The sequence below is a fragment of the Microtus oregoni genome, unplaced genomic scaffold, assembly GCF_018167655.1.
Source record: "Microtus oregoni isolate MIOR12 unplaced genomic scaffold, Mior012 000034F_ref0000314, whole genome shotgun sequence".
Taxonomy (NCBI): domain Eukaryota; kingdom Metazoa; phylum Chordata; class Mammalia; order Rodentia; family Cricetidae; genus Microtus; species Microtus oregoni.
Window position 1 is genome coordinate 14,615,725 of NW_024543093.1, and position 13,656 is coordinate 14,629,380.

The window sequence follows — 13,656 nt, forward strand, 5'->3', positions numbered from 1 at the left end:
TTGAGCCTTGCAGACCCGAGTTCAATCCCTAGGTCTCACAACTTGTCCTCTGACCGCCACACGTGTACCTTGCACAAGATAAATACAATGCAATAAAAGAAAATCACATACTTAACACGAAAGAAGTCAGTTTGCAGAAGAAGACTGGCATGGTGGGCTGCTTCTAATCCCAGCCTCAGAGGACCAAAACAGGCGATGGCCAGAGCAAGCTCACTAAGGAGACCAGCCATCTTGACAAGCTCTGGTTTGACCATGAGAACCTATCTCACTGACTAAAGTAGGAGAGCAAGGGAGGCGATTATAGACCTCACCCTTGTACCTCCATATGCATGTGCATCTCCACATGCATACCGCATAGAGAGGAAAATGAGAGACTGGGAACCTTTATTTACCTAGGTTTCTGTTAGCAGAGCGTTTCTGAGAAAAGCCCGTGACACTCACACGGGAGAGGCCAGGACTGTAAAGGGCCATATTTCTTGAGCCTGATGTTTTGGAGGTTCTTTTCTCAGCTCTCTGTACCACTTCCACTCTTGGGAGAGCTTTTTCTTTCTTGATAATCTGTCTCTATGTTGCTCTAGGACCTAAAAGTTTGGGCTTAGATGTTCTCTGAGCTCGGGTCTACGACTCAGCATGTGTTGCCTGGCACTGGGCTTCATCACTATTTAATGGCTGACTTAAAAGACGTGACTGCACCTGTCCTGCCAGGACTTTCAAAATTGTCCTTGGGGGCTGGAGAGATGGCTCAGAGGGGCTGGAGAGATGGCTCAGAGGTTAAGAGCATTGCGTGCTCTTCCAAAGGTCCTGAGTTCAATTCCCAGCAACCACATGGTGGCTCACAGTCATCTGTAATGGGGTCTGGTACCCTCTTCTGGCCTTCGGGCATACACACAGACAGAATATTGTATACATAATAAATAAATATTTTAAAAAAAAAATTGTCCTTGGGCTTCCTTCTGAGTTATTTTTTAACTCATTTTATTAATGAGACTAAGAAACCCCAAAGGGAAACTAAGTAACAAGTCTACCTGACTGTGCCTTGCTGAGAGTTAAAGGAGTTAAGAGAGGTGCCTACCGGCATAGTAAGTTGACAAAGTAACAACTAGTACTAAAATATTCTCCCCTCCCCCTGTGGTGTGTGTGTGTGCGCGCGCGCGCATGTGCGTGTGTGTGTGTGTGTGTGTGTGTGTGTGTGTGTGTGCCCGTGTGCGTGTGTGAATTTGTGTATGTGTGTATTACTGGGGATGGAACCCACATGCATGAGAAGCAGGGGCTTTGCCATTGAACTATTTTACCAGCCCAAATATTATCTTCTTATTGGCTCCAGGAATGTAAGTGAGCCTAGAAACCCCCTTTTCATGAAATATGTGGTATCCTTTTGGTTCAGGGCTCTCACTAAATAACAAGGAGTTAAGAAACAGAAGGGAGAAGGACCAATTTGGAGACCGATAGAATAATCCCAACTCTTAGAGAGTGGCCGGGAAGAACGTGTTTTTTTGATTCAAGAGGAAATTGGAGGCACACTACGGTAGTTTGGCCCCCGTAGGGAGTGGCACTATTAAGAGGTGTGGCTTTGTTGGGGTTGGTCTGACCTTGTTGAAGTATGTGTCACCGTGAGGGCGGGCTTTGAGATTTCTTTTGCTTGAGTTTTGCTCAGTGTGACACTCAACTGATTTCCTGTCACCTGCAAGTTGTAGGCCTCTTACCTACTACTCCAGCACCACGTTGGTCTGCAATCACCATGCTCAGAAACGGTAATAATGGACTGAACTTCTGTGAGTGAGACACCCCAATTAAATGTCTTCTTTATTGGAGTTTCTGTGGTCATGGTGTCTCCCCACAGCAATTAAAACCCTAAGTAAGACACACGCTCACAATCAGTAAGAATAAATAACTAATAGGGTAATTTTTACTAAAACAGTTTTGTATTTTATGTGTGTGTGGGAGGGGATAAATTGTACCCAAGGCTTTGCCTGTTCTAGGCAAATATATCTCTGAACTACTCTCAGCTCTAAAAACCAAGTTTAAAAATGGTAAATAATGAATTAAAAAAAGAAATAAAAAAGGGGGAGAAAAGAAAATTATTTTTCCTAAGTTTGGTAGAGGAGAAAGTTTATTGTAGATATGTAGGAGAGTGTAGGTAGAGGTCGGGACATCTGGGGGGGGGGGTTCAGAATGCACGTGACCAGACTGAGCTGAGCCGTGGGGGGGGGTTCAGAATGCACATGACCAGACTGAGCTGAGCCGTGGGGGGGGGGGGGGGTTCAGAATGCACATGACCAGACTGAGCTGAGCCGTGCGGGGGGGTTCAGAATGCACATGACCAGACTGAGCTGAGCCGTGGGGGGGGGGGGTTTCAGAATGCACATGACCAGACTGAGCTGAGCCGTGGGGGGGGGGGGGGGGTTCAGAATGCACATGACCAGACTGAGCTGAGCCGTGGGGGAGAGGGGGAGAGGAAAGAAGAGAGGAGAGAGGGGAATAACACGTCGCAGCCAGGAGGCCAAAGGTACAAAAAGGGTTGGGTAGTCAAAATATCTGGATTATACAGGAAAAAGCCTCCGAGGGGAGGGTAGCCCAGCCCCTGGGCTGCAGAGTTCAGGGTAGAGGGCTGGGTTTGCCAGTCAGACCCTGTAACAGGTAGAGGCCCGCTTTGGTATGTTAAATAGGTACCTCAACCCTTTGTCCCTGGTTTGAAACTTAACTGATAACATTCAAATATAGGAATGTTCAGATATAAATAACCTTTCCTTAAGGGAGAATTCTTAGAGGGAAATCTCAGAAGTGGACAGCTGTTTATACTTGTAGACAAATGGTATTCTCTGCTGTAATAAGAGCTTTTCTTCGCAAAAAACAGAGACCATGGTTGTCGATAAGGAATGACTATGCTCAGCTCTAAACAGGGTATTTATACCAGGGCCTGGAAAGACCAGGGAATACTGAAAATGTGTGTAAAGAATATAAGAGTGTGTGGGGGCCAGCTATGATAATCTAAGTCTGGGCAAGTTCTTTACTTCCAACCGTTATCACCTGGGACTCTGGCCTTTGATAAATTTAAATAAGAGGCCTAAGTCTCAGTAGTTTACCCTGAAGCAATACCTGGTGGCAGGGAAGAACCACAAGCTGAGATAACCAGATCCTCACCCAAAAGGCAGACCAAAGAAAATGCCTGACATTCCAACCGCTGTAGATAGGATCACCTGCCAGCACACCTCACCTGGACACCCCTAGACAAAAGTCAGCCAATCAGGGGTCCTGAACCTCAGAGACCCCTCACCCCCACCTTTACTACTATAAAAACCCAATTCTAATTGAGCTCGGGGCTCTCCGGTTATTCCAATACGTTGGACATAGGGAGAGACTGAGTTTGCAAACTTGATTAAAATAAAGGCTCTTTGCTTTTACATATGGGACTCGGTCTCTTTGTTGGCTTTTGTGGGGACCCCGCAGATTTGGGCACAACAAGTCAAAAGACAGGGAAAGGGGCTGTGGAATATTATCTTGTGGACATGACACAGCCAATGAAATTAGGATTTTTTTTTCTTGGTCCCAAATGCAGTCCTGCCTGTCCTGGAACTCGCTATGTAGATCAGGCCTCTCTCTCTCTCTCTCTCTCTCTCTCTCTCTCTCTCTCTCTCCACACATGTGCAGGAGGTCACAGAAATCCTCCTGCCTCTGCCTTCGGAGTAGAGGAATTAAAGGCCTGCACCAACATGCCTGGTTTACACTGTCTCTAGTTAAATACCCATTGATAAACCCAGGTTCTAACAGATAGCTTGAAAGCCTTGGTCACACACATGGCCTTGATTAAACTCAGTAAGTCACAGAAGAAAACGACATACACTGGGGAAAGGGACTTGTGAAGAAGATCGGAGTGTGTAAAAGGTGGGGTTCTCAGATGCTGGATATCTGGAAGGTTGCTGAACGAGGCTGACACCAAGCACTACGGATTCTTCTAACATCATGCAAAGCCACAGTGGTCCAGGAAGGGGCGGGTGTTGCGTGTGTCTTTGGAGCTGGGGCAATGTCAGCCAATTGGAGGCGAAGGGAGAGAAGCGACCAATGATAAACGGCTCTTGAGGGTGACTCTGCCAACGAGGCTCCAGTTCGGCGCACGCAAGCGCGCGTGTCGCGCTGGACTACGGGACGCTGCAGAGCTGAGGGGCCCAAAGGGATACAGTACGGCGCGCGCCCGAGTCACGTGTCCTAGAGGTGCCCGAGTTCCTCTGGAGTCAGGGACATTTTCTGTAGGCAAAGGTCATAGGGCCTTGGGTTGGGGTGTGTGTCTGTGAGGTGGAGTTGGAGGAGCACCCGACTGCAATGTGATCTCGGCCGAAGGACAAAGGTCTAGAGTTAGGTCGGGGGGCCGTGGGCTGGGCGATCCGGTGGGGGTGTGGCCTTACGACTCGAAGAAGTAAGCGTGGAGCGGGCTCTAAGCTGAGGTCGAGTCCTGTGATGAGGAGGGCGGGGATGCCCACGGGTTTACTCCCAAATAGATAAGTAGAGACCACAACTCTCTTCCGATGCTGCTGTGATCCCTGCGCTGGCCTACTTTTAGATTGGAGGTGGTGACGTCAGGGGGCGGAATTAGCCTCACTAGGGGTGTGGCTCAGCCCAGCCTAGATGCGTCTGTGGGCGTGGCGTGGCAGCTCGGGGGCGTGGTTCAGGAGAGGGTGGACGATCCTGCTTCCGGATTAGCTTATAGTGCTCAGGTTCTGGCTCTGTGCTTTCTTACTTAGGTTCCGCTTCATGGAGACTCCCGTGGCTGCCGCACCTGCTGGGGGTTTCTTCCCCTCGTTCCTGCTCCTGGCGTTTGGGACACTGGTGGCTGCTGTGCTGGGCACTGCTCACAGACTGGGGCTCTTCTATCAGCTGATGCACAAGGTGCACAAGGAGGAGAGGAGGGCTACGGGTTAGGAGGAGGGGCCTGAAGGCGCTCCTCCAGCTCATCCACTGTGCTGGTGGGTAAAGCGAGTCCCGACTAGTTCAGAGTCGTTGGGAGATTCTTTACAGAGCTTTGTCCCTTTGCCAAACTGTATGTGGGCTCTGGACTTTGTATCTAGTTCGAGATAATGGGGAAACTGTCTCTGTCTGGATAGCACACACTCTGCCTCGCTCCATACCCAGGGGCCTGAGTCATTTTAACAGAGCAGGCCTTTTTAGACATAATGGGATTGGTGGGCAGAAGGCAGGCAGGGGAGGGACTGGTCTTCGATACTAGGCTACACGAGGGTTCAAAGCTCTTCCGAGGGAGGGACTTTCTTAACATCTGTTACCATCGAAATTGGTGCTATCATTTCTGTCCTTGTGTTCGCAAGAGGAAACTGATCTACAGAAAAGTTTAGTATTTGCTCTAGATGACAGGTTTGGAAAGAGCTGACCCCACATGTCATATTCTAAATCACTTGTTCCATTGTGAGAAATTTTTGCCCCCCGACCCAGTCCTTTATCTTCTAGTGGAGCTGTGTCAGTGACCTTGAGGTGTGTGTGTGGCAGTTGAAGATACCCGTTACTGAGGCTTGGATGCTCAGGGCAGTCTGTGCCAGGAGGCACTTCTGTGCTAGGCATGTGGCAGCTGGCAGCATGTCAGCTGGACACGAGGCTCATGAGCAGAGTGAGAGGGAGGCAATAGGCTGGAATTAGCATTCCAGGTGCCAGGCCCTGCAGGGATACCAGAAAGCAGGCACAAGGCCAAGCCAGGGGCCTTTGGCCTCTTGCCAAGCTTCCCTGGGTTCTGTAGATCTGCCCTCATTTTCTCCTGACTGGTTGAATATCTCTGGAGCAGGCAATGTAATCTACTGAGCCACGTAAGAGCATAGCCCCTATCTTAGCCTGGGACTTGGTAGGCTGAGAAAAGATGACCACAGGTTCAAACTCAGCTTAGGCGACACAGGGGTTCAAAGCCATTCTGGGGAGCGTAGTGAGACCTTTAAAACATAAAAAGGCTCATGAGGCAGCTTAGTGGTAGAGTGATTGTCTAACATGGTCTGTTCCTTGGGTTCAGTCCTCAGTGCTGCTGCAAAACAAACGGGGTTCTGTTGGACTCTGTCACTTGGGAAAGTCTTGGTGTCCTTAGCTGTAGGAAAAAAGAGAACAGTAAGATTTGCTAGGACAGCATACTCTGACTATTTGCTATAGTGTGGTATGTCCCTAACCAACATCTGTGTTCTGTCCTCTCCTCTGCTCCTGGGCTGGCCTGCTACTGTCTTTTTCCTTCTCTCCCCTGGCTCAGGTGGATAGGACAAGCATTCGGCATGGTGGAGAGAGTGTGGCGGCTGTGCTCAAGGCCCATGGCGTGCGGTTTGTCTTCACACTGGTTGGTGGGCACATTTCCCCACTGCTGGTAGCCAGTGAGAAGCTGGGCATCCGTGTGGTAGACACTCGCCATGAGGTCACTGCTGTCTTTGCTGCCGATGCTGTGGCCCGCCTGACTGGTAAGGGTAGCATATGGAGGGTCGGGGGCTGGCGGGACAGTGACATGGAACCTGTACGCGAGAGGTGTGGGGGTGGGGTGATGGCTGGCAGGGTGGCATGGTTGTCATCGCTCTGTCTCCCAGGGACAGTGGGCGTGGCCGCAGTGACAGCTGGTCCTGGCCTTACCAACACAGTGACTGCAGTGAAGAATGCTCAGGTGGCCCAGTCTCCGGTCCTGCTTCTGGGTGGGGCTGCCAGCACCCTGCTGCAGGTGTGTAGTAAGAGGAGCGGGCTGTGTCCTTAAGTGTGGTCAGGGTCCCCAGGAAAAGCTTCCTGAGCTTACCTAATAACCATCCCACCCCTTCTCTGCCAGAAACGGGGAGCACTCCAGGCCATTGACCAGATGTCTCTGTTCAGACCGCTTTGCAAGTTTTGTGCCTCTGTGCGAAGGGTACGAGACATCGTACCTACCCTGAGGGCCGCAATGGCTGCGGCCCAGTCAGGCACCCCAGGTAGGTGGAGGAGGGAGCTGGATAGCAATAATGCCCTGGGGGTTTGGGGGTTGCAACAGCAGGCACCATAGGCTTGGAGTCTTCCTGTCCCTGCAGGTCCGGTGTTTGTGGAGCTGCCTCTGGATGTGCTGTATCCCTACTTCATGGTAGAGAAGGAGATGGTGCCAGCCAAGCCGCCCAAGGGCTTCATGGGTCGAGTGGTCTCCTGGTGAGAACTGCCATTCCCCTACACGCCTCCTCCATTGTCCTCCTCTTTCTCAGTCTTCTCCCCCAACACACCCTCCTTCTTTTCTCATGTGAGTACATGTGAACTCTGAGGAGCCAGCTCTGGAGAGAACATTCCATGTAAAAGCAATGCATGTGTAAAGGTCCCGAGGCAGGAGGGTACTTAGTGGGTTTGGGAAGGCAAGGCACAGAGGTTGAGAGGTTTTCCTACCTCCTTTCTTTCTCCTCTTTCTCCACCTCTGCCACCTCCACATTCCTGAGCTTCTCCAGCTTCTCCCTTTGCTTGTTCTTGCCCCTCCTCTCCCAGATATTTAGTGGGCCAGATCTCTGCGCAAGATAGCAAGATAGGCATTGGGCGTCATCAGTGGACAAGATTTTCAGGTTCCTGTGCACTGGTTTGTGAAGATTGTTCTGAGGACCAGATCAAGCAAAAGTGATTTTTGTCTTAACTTATTCTGGCCCAGAGCTCTGTGTGGCCCAGGCTGTTCAGAAACTTGAAAATCCTCCTCTCTCAGCCTCTGAAATGCTGGGATCACCAACAGGTGCTCCAGGCCTGCCGGAAGTCTTGTTCTTTTTTTTTTTTTTTTTTTTTTTTTTTTGGTTTTTCGAGACAGGGTTCGGAAGTCTTGTTCTTAAGGCTTCCTGGCCTTCAGTCATCTTGTTCTTAAGGCTTCCCGGCCTTCAGTCATCTTGTTCTTAAGGCTTCCCGGCCTTCAGTCATCTGGCCCTCTTCTCTCCCTGTCCTCTCTCTCAGCGTCACTTGGTCACTTGGAAGGCTGGCTCTCTTCCTGCCTTCCCTTTATGTATTTTTATTTTTATTGGTTTTTATGAGATAGGAGTTAGTTTTGGAGCCCATGCTGGCTCACAGTTGGGGTCAGTCCCTTGACTCAGTATCTCTGGTGCTGGATGGTCTTTCCTTTTTAAACCATGTTGTTGTGGCTTCCCATGTTCTTGGCCTCATCTTAGCTCCTTGCAGCCTTGACTCAAACAGACGAGACAGGCTTTAGCTCTGTGCCCTGACTGTTTCTTGTTGACACTCATGACAGTCTTTTATGAGACGGCATGTTCCTTGAGGGCAAGACCTGGGCAGGATTTCTTTTTGTGTCACAGGGCCTTAGAAACTTGAGGCCTGTGGCCCAGTGAGTGGGGAGACAGAGAAACACTGTAAGAGTGAATGGGTGACATTAATTACTACCACGGACAGAGCATTTTGCAAAATGTTTGCCTCCTCCCCTTCTGGTGGTGTTAGAGGTAGAAACTAAGGCTTCATATACACCAGGCAAGGGCTTTAACACTGAGCCACATTCCCAGACCACAGCATGCCTCATAACCTAAGAGGGTAGCTATAAAAGCTTTCCCAGTTTGGAGAGGAGGAAGCTCAAACAGCTGGGACACTGTAGGGGCAGGGTCTAACCCACCGGTCCAGTTTCTGTGCAGGCATTCTCTGCTCGTGTTTTATATCTGGGGGCTATGTCAGATTAGGGTGGTTATCTGAAAGGAGGAATAAGTACCTGGTGACTTAGCCATTTAGTGTCCCTATGTCATGACTTTCGTCCCTGATTCCTTTCCTGGCCCCTTGGCTTTCCTCAGCCTCCAGAGTACTGTATTAACTTTAGTAACTGATTCCTCCCTGTTCTCACAGGTACTTACAGAACTGCCTGAACAACCTCTTTGTTGGAGCTTGGGAGCCTCATCCTGAGGGACCTCTGCCCCTGGACATTCCCCAGGCATCTCCCCAACAGGTGAATCAACTCTCTTACCTGGCTTAGGACTCCCACTTGGCAAGGCCTCGGCAGATCTCTCTTGGCCAGTGCTGGGCCTCAATCTTGTGGGCTCGTGGGAACCCTGAGATGGCCCTTTACATTTTTAGAAAATGTTTGTGTGTTTGTGTGTTGTGTTTATACCACTACTTGCATGTGGAGGTCAGAATACAACTGTGTGGAATTGATTCTCTCTTTCTGCCTTGACATAAGCTCTGGGGATTCGGTTCAGGCTTTCCAGGCATGTGCTATGACCTGTTAGCTGTCTTGCCAGACTGTGGGATGGCCCTTTGATCTCTACCTGTCACCCCAGGTTCAGCGCTGTGTGGAGATCCTGAGCCGGGCCAAGAGACCCCTGCTGGTGCTGGGGAGCCAGGCTCTGCTGCCCCCAACCCCTGCCAACAAGCTTAGGTGAGGAGTTCCCACCCTGTCTTAGAACAATGGTCTTGGTCTCTGGTGTTCCAGCGGCCTTGGTCATACTGACATCTGCTCTATCTGGACTCTCCCCGCTCACAGGGCTGCTGTGGAGACCCTAGGAGTCCCTTGCTTCCTGGGGGGGATGTCTCGGGGGCTGCTGGGCCGCAACCACCCTCTCCATATCCGGCAGAACCGCAGTGCTGCCCTGAAGAAAGCAGATGTTGTTGTCCTGGCAGGTGGGCTCGGCCTCTCATTCTTCCCTTCGTCCCCAACCTTGTCCATCCTCACGTCCAGCACCATTCCCCAGCACCCTTCCTTTGTGATCGCTCCTACTTCCTCCTCTGCATCCACCCATCCACCCCTCCCCTTCTAAAGGCCTTCTAACAAGCTTGAACACCTCAGACTGCAGCTTGGTGCTGTGACCTGGCTTCCCCCAGAGCAAGCATGCCCTGTGGGCACTTGCTGTGTCATACACACATTTTTGCACAAGCCATTTTGTATCCCGTCAGTCACATGACAGGTGTACCCTGTCAGCTCTTGCTCTATACAGCTGTGTACTGCTTCATCACAGAATGTATTCTGGGAAATGTGTCCGTAAGTGGTTTTCTTGGGTGGATTTTGAGTGTGTGTACACAAGCCAGCGGTTGGCTGGGAAACTGCTGGTCCGTGTCATTTACAAGACCACAGTCGTATATATGAACTGTCACTGACTGAAACATTGATAGGCTGTACAGGACTGTAATGGTGCCCCATATCAGTGGGTCATCGTAAGTTCACGATTACTTACATCTCACCAGCAGGCTAGGTAGGAATCCTCCCTTCCCTTGTGGTGTTGAGGCTATTAGAATCCAAGGCCTTGTACATGCTAAATGAGTTTTCTGCTACCCCCAAACCCTCATGACCTTTTGACCTTTTCTCTCAGTATGGCACACCGTTGCTTTTGCCACGGTTTCTTGATGAGAGCCAGTCAAGAGGCCTTCCCAGAATCAAGAACTGCAAAGTCATGCTGGCCAGATGGCCTTGTGGGTAAAAATGCTTGTTGCTAAGCCTGGTAACCTGAGTTTAATCCCTGGACCCCACATAGTCGGAGTAGAAAACCGCCCCCTGCAAGGTGTTTTTCACCCCCAATGTAAACATCTGTAAGGTTCCTGCAAGTGGTACAGATGTAAGGAAGGGGGGCTGCCCTACATTCAGTGTGCCACAATGGATCAGGAGTGAGGTAGTACCCACTGACACCCTGCCTGTCACCCTAGGAGCTGTATGTGATTTCCGCCTGTCTTATGGTCGTGTTCTCAACCGCAAGAGCAAAATCATCATTGTCAATCGGAACCGGGATGATATGTTGCTCAACTCAGACATCTTCTGGAAGCCCCAGGAGGCTGTGCAGGGTGAGCATATCCCAGGGGTCCCTACCATGCATGGCTTCTTTCATCTGGCCTCTGTTGAAACTTCAACTGAATGTCAGGTCTGGCCCCTGCACCAGGGGACACTGGGGCAACCTGAGACACATTTGGCTTGCAGACTGATAGGTGCTTCTGAAGGAATGGAGGGAGGGTGGGTGCAGAGGGAGGTTTGGGATTTTGCATGTCATCAACTCCTGTATGCTGCCTGCTGCTGCTTTGTCTGGCCCATGCCCCTGAGCATCTCTCTTATTCTAACCCTCCTGATTTCTGTCTGCTTTCCATGCCATACCTTGACCATTATTCTAAGGGCATAGACTCTCTTGTCGCATAGGAAACAGGGTCCTTTAGGATTTAACCAGAGAATTGATTCCACCCTGTGTGTTAGGGACGGTCCCTCCCAGAAGTTGATGAGCAGCATGGGAAGATGGCAGGCTGGGCAGGGAGGGACTGATAGAAGGAGCTAGACATTCAGGGAATGATGCTGCATGCCTGTGAGTCCAGCTACTTGGTGGCAGGGAGGTGAGGGAACAGAGACCACATTACCTGTTTGAGGCTTTACTTACTTAGCAAGATCTATGTCAAAATAAAAGAACTCCAGTGTCACCTGTGATAGTACACACTTAGGTTTTCTTTGTTTGGAAACAGGCTCTCACTGTGTAGCTCTAGCTGTCTTGGAACTCACTGTGTAGATCAGGCTGGCCTTGAACTCACAGAGACGTGCCTGCCTCTGTTCACCAAGTACAAGGATTAAAATGTGCCACTACAGACAGTGATGGTGGTGCACACTTGTAATTCCAATATGGAATCAGAAGAACCACTGAGAGTTTGAGACAAATCCTTGGTGAATAGTGAGTTTAAGGCTAGCGTAGACTGCAGTGTGATATCTTGCCCCGTCCCCCCAAAAAGCCTGAGTGGGGTGGGGTGGGGTGGTAAGTTTGGTGGCACATGCCTCCCACTAAGGAGGCAGAGGCAGGTAGATTTCTGAGTTTAAGGCCAACCTGTTCTACATAGAGAGTTCAAGGCCAGCCAGTGCTACCTAGAGAAACCCTGTCTCAAAACACAAAGTAACACAAAGTAAACAATGAAATAAAAAAAAAAACACCAAGAAAGTAGTGCCCGTATGCTTGGACTTGGAAGACTTCCTTGGTGGGTGACATATTTTGGAGGCAGACTTGACAGTACTTGGTGCCTCTGGGTTATGAGGGGCAGGGAGACAATGAGGCCAGCTTAAGTTTCCAACTTCTCTGCACCTCATTTATCAGGTCTTGCCAGTTCTCAAAGGCTCTTGGAGGGGCTTTACCAGCTTTGTCCTGAGAACGCCTCTGGCCCGCTTTCCTCTCAGATGCTGCCGTTGGCGTCCTGTTACATTTGGGCCTCTGGTGCTAAAAGATCAGGAGGAAGCTGCTGCCTGGCAGCTGGCCCTATAGCTGTGCTTTCTTCTTTTCTAGGAGACGTGGGTTCCTTCATGCTCAAGCTGGTGGAAGGCCTTCAGGGCCAGGTGTGGGCCTCAGATTGGGCTGAGGAGCTTCGGAAAGCCGACCAGCAGAAGGAACAGACTTATCGGTCAGTCTGGGTAGAGTGGGAAGGGTAAGGAGTGGAGGAGGTCATTGCCAACCAACCCTACTGACCTCCAGTGTCCTGTTTCAGGGACAAGGCTGCAACGCCTGTGTCTCAGCACCTGAACCCAGTGCAGGTGTTACAGCAGGTGGAGGAGACTCTGCCTGACAACGCACTTCTTGTGGTTGATGGTGGGGACTTTGTGGCCACAGCCGCCTACTTGGTACAGCCCCGAGGGCCCCTGCGCTGGCTCGATCCTGGTAAGGAAAGGCCCACACCCGGGGCAGCTTGCACTGCATGGACCCTTCACAGCAATTTGCTCCTATCTTCCTAGGAGCCTTTGGGACTCTGGGAGTTGGTGCAGGGTTTGCACTTGGGGCTAAGCTGTGTCAGCCGGATGCCGAGGTGAGGCACTGGATGTGGGAGACTTGCTGCTTTCTGGGCTGTGAACCACCCTAACTGCCCTGGGTCCCCCCTACCAGGTTTGGTGCCTGTTTGGGGATGGTGCCTTTGGCTACAGCCTCATCGAGTTTGACACATTCGTGAGACACAAGGTGACTGGGCTGTCCTGAGGGAAGCTTATGGGATATGGGTTCTGGGATATGTCATCCAGGGTGAGCTGTGGGGGCTGGGGAGAGGAAGGAGGAGGAGGGAGGGGGCTTCCCTCAGTGGGCCACAGGTCCTGTGGCTGGTCAGACCTTTGTACTGATGGCTGTCGCCTGGCCTTTTTTTTTCCCCTGTAGATACCAGTGATGGCCTTGATAGGGAATGATGCAGGCTGGACCCAGATTTCTCGGGAACAGGTGTCCAGGTTGGGCAGTGACGTGGCCTGTAGCCTGGCTTACACTGGTGAGGGGTCAGAATATTTTATGTCCAGTTGGGTTTCTGTTACTCTCCTTGGTGGACCCTCTTCTACTGTCTGATTTATTTTCTTTCAGATTATCACAAGGCAGCCATAGGTCTGGGGGCCCAGGGATTGATACTGTCACGGGACAATGAGGATCAAGTGGTCAGGGTACTTCGTGAAGGCCAGCAGCTGTGCCGGGAGGGCCATGCAGTCGTGGTCAACATCCTGATTGGGAGGACCGATTTCAGAGATGGATCCATTTCTGTATAGGGCCCGTGTATGGGTTAGTATACTTGCTTCTGTACCTGGACTATGCCTGGCCCAAGTTTTCATCCTTTCCTGCTCTGAGCTTGTCTCACAAGGCTCAACAATTCTACAACCCTCCGAGAGGGTAATGGAGGGATCAAAGATCAGAGACACCTTGGTGACCCTGGATAGCAGCTCTTTCCACAGCTCAGCCGTACACCTTTCTCCCGCTTACAGACTGAATAAACCTCCTAGCCACATGAGCCCAAGGACTCAGT

The 13,656-nt window shown here is 50.8% G+C and overlaps 1 protein-coding gene across 5 annotated transcripts; it reads left to right on the top strand.

Moving 5' to 3' along the window:
• Positions 1–4,092: 4,092 nt before the first annotated feature.
• Ilvbl (ilvB acetolactate synthase like) lies at positions 4,093–13,641 on the top strand. Of its 5 annotated transcripts, none has more exons than XM_041630401.1 (16): positions 4,093–4,209; positions 4,737–4,881; positions 6,230–6,431; positions 6,555–6,682; positions 6,785–6,923; positions 7,020–7,131; positions 8,791–8,890; positions 9,222–9,319; positions 9,425–9,561; positions 10,579–10,713; positions 12,177–12,291; positions 12,376–12,545; positions 12,620–12,690; positions 12,768–12,839; positions 13,029–13,134; positions 13,224–13,641. In XM_041630401.1, the coding sequence occupies exons 2-16, from the start codon at positions 4,747–4,749 to the stop codon at positions 13,400–13,402; spliced, it is 1,899 nt and encodes a 632-aa protein (XP_041486335.1). In that variant the 5' UTR covers positions 4,093–4,209; positions 4,737–4,746; the 3' UTR covers positions 13,403–13,641. The 5 variants fall into 5 exon arrangements, with proteins under 5 accessions (XP_041486335.1, XP_041486336.1, XP_041486334.1 ...); XM_041630402.1 differs by having other exon boundaries at positions 4,132–4,244; XM_041630400.1 differs by lacking the exon at positions 4,093–4,209 and adding an exon at positions 4,214–4,342.
• The last annotated feature ends 15 nt before the right edge of the window (positions 13,642–13,656 follow it).

Bases quoted from the DNA above. Each gene is read 5' to 3' on its own strand.
- Ilvbl (XM_041630401.1), top strand. From the start codon at position 4,747: ATGGAGACTCCCGTGGCTGCCGCACCTGCTGGGGGTTTCTTCCCCTCG. The intron at 4,882-6,229 runs GTGCACAAGGAG...CCCCTGGCTCAG, and splicing joins TCTATCAGCTGATGCACAAG to GTGGATAGGACAAGCATTCG. The intron at 12,292-12,375 runs GTCAGTCTGGGT...GTCCTGTTTCAG, and splicing joins CAGAAGGAACAGACTTATCG to GGACAAGGCTGCAACGCCTG.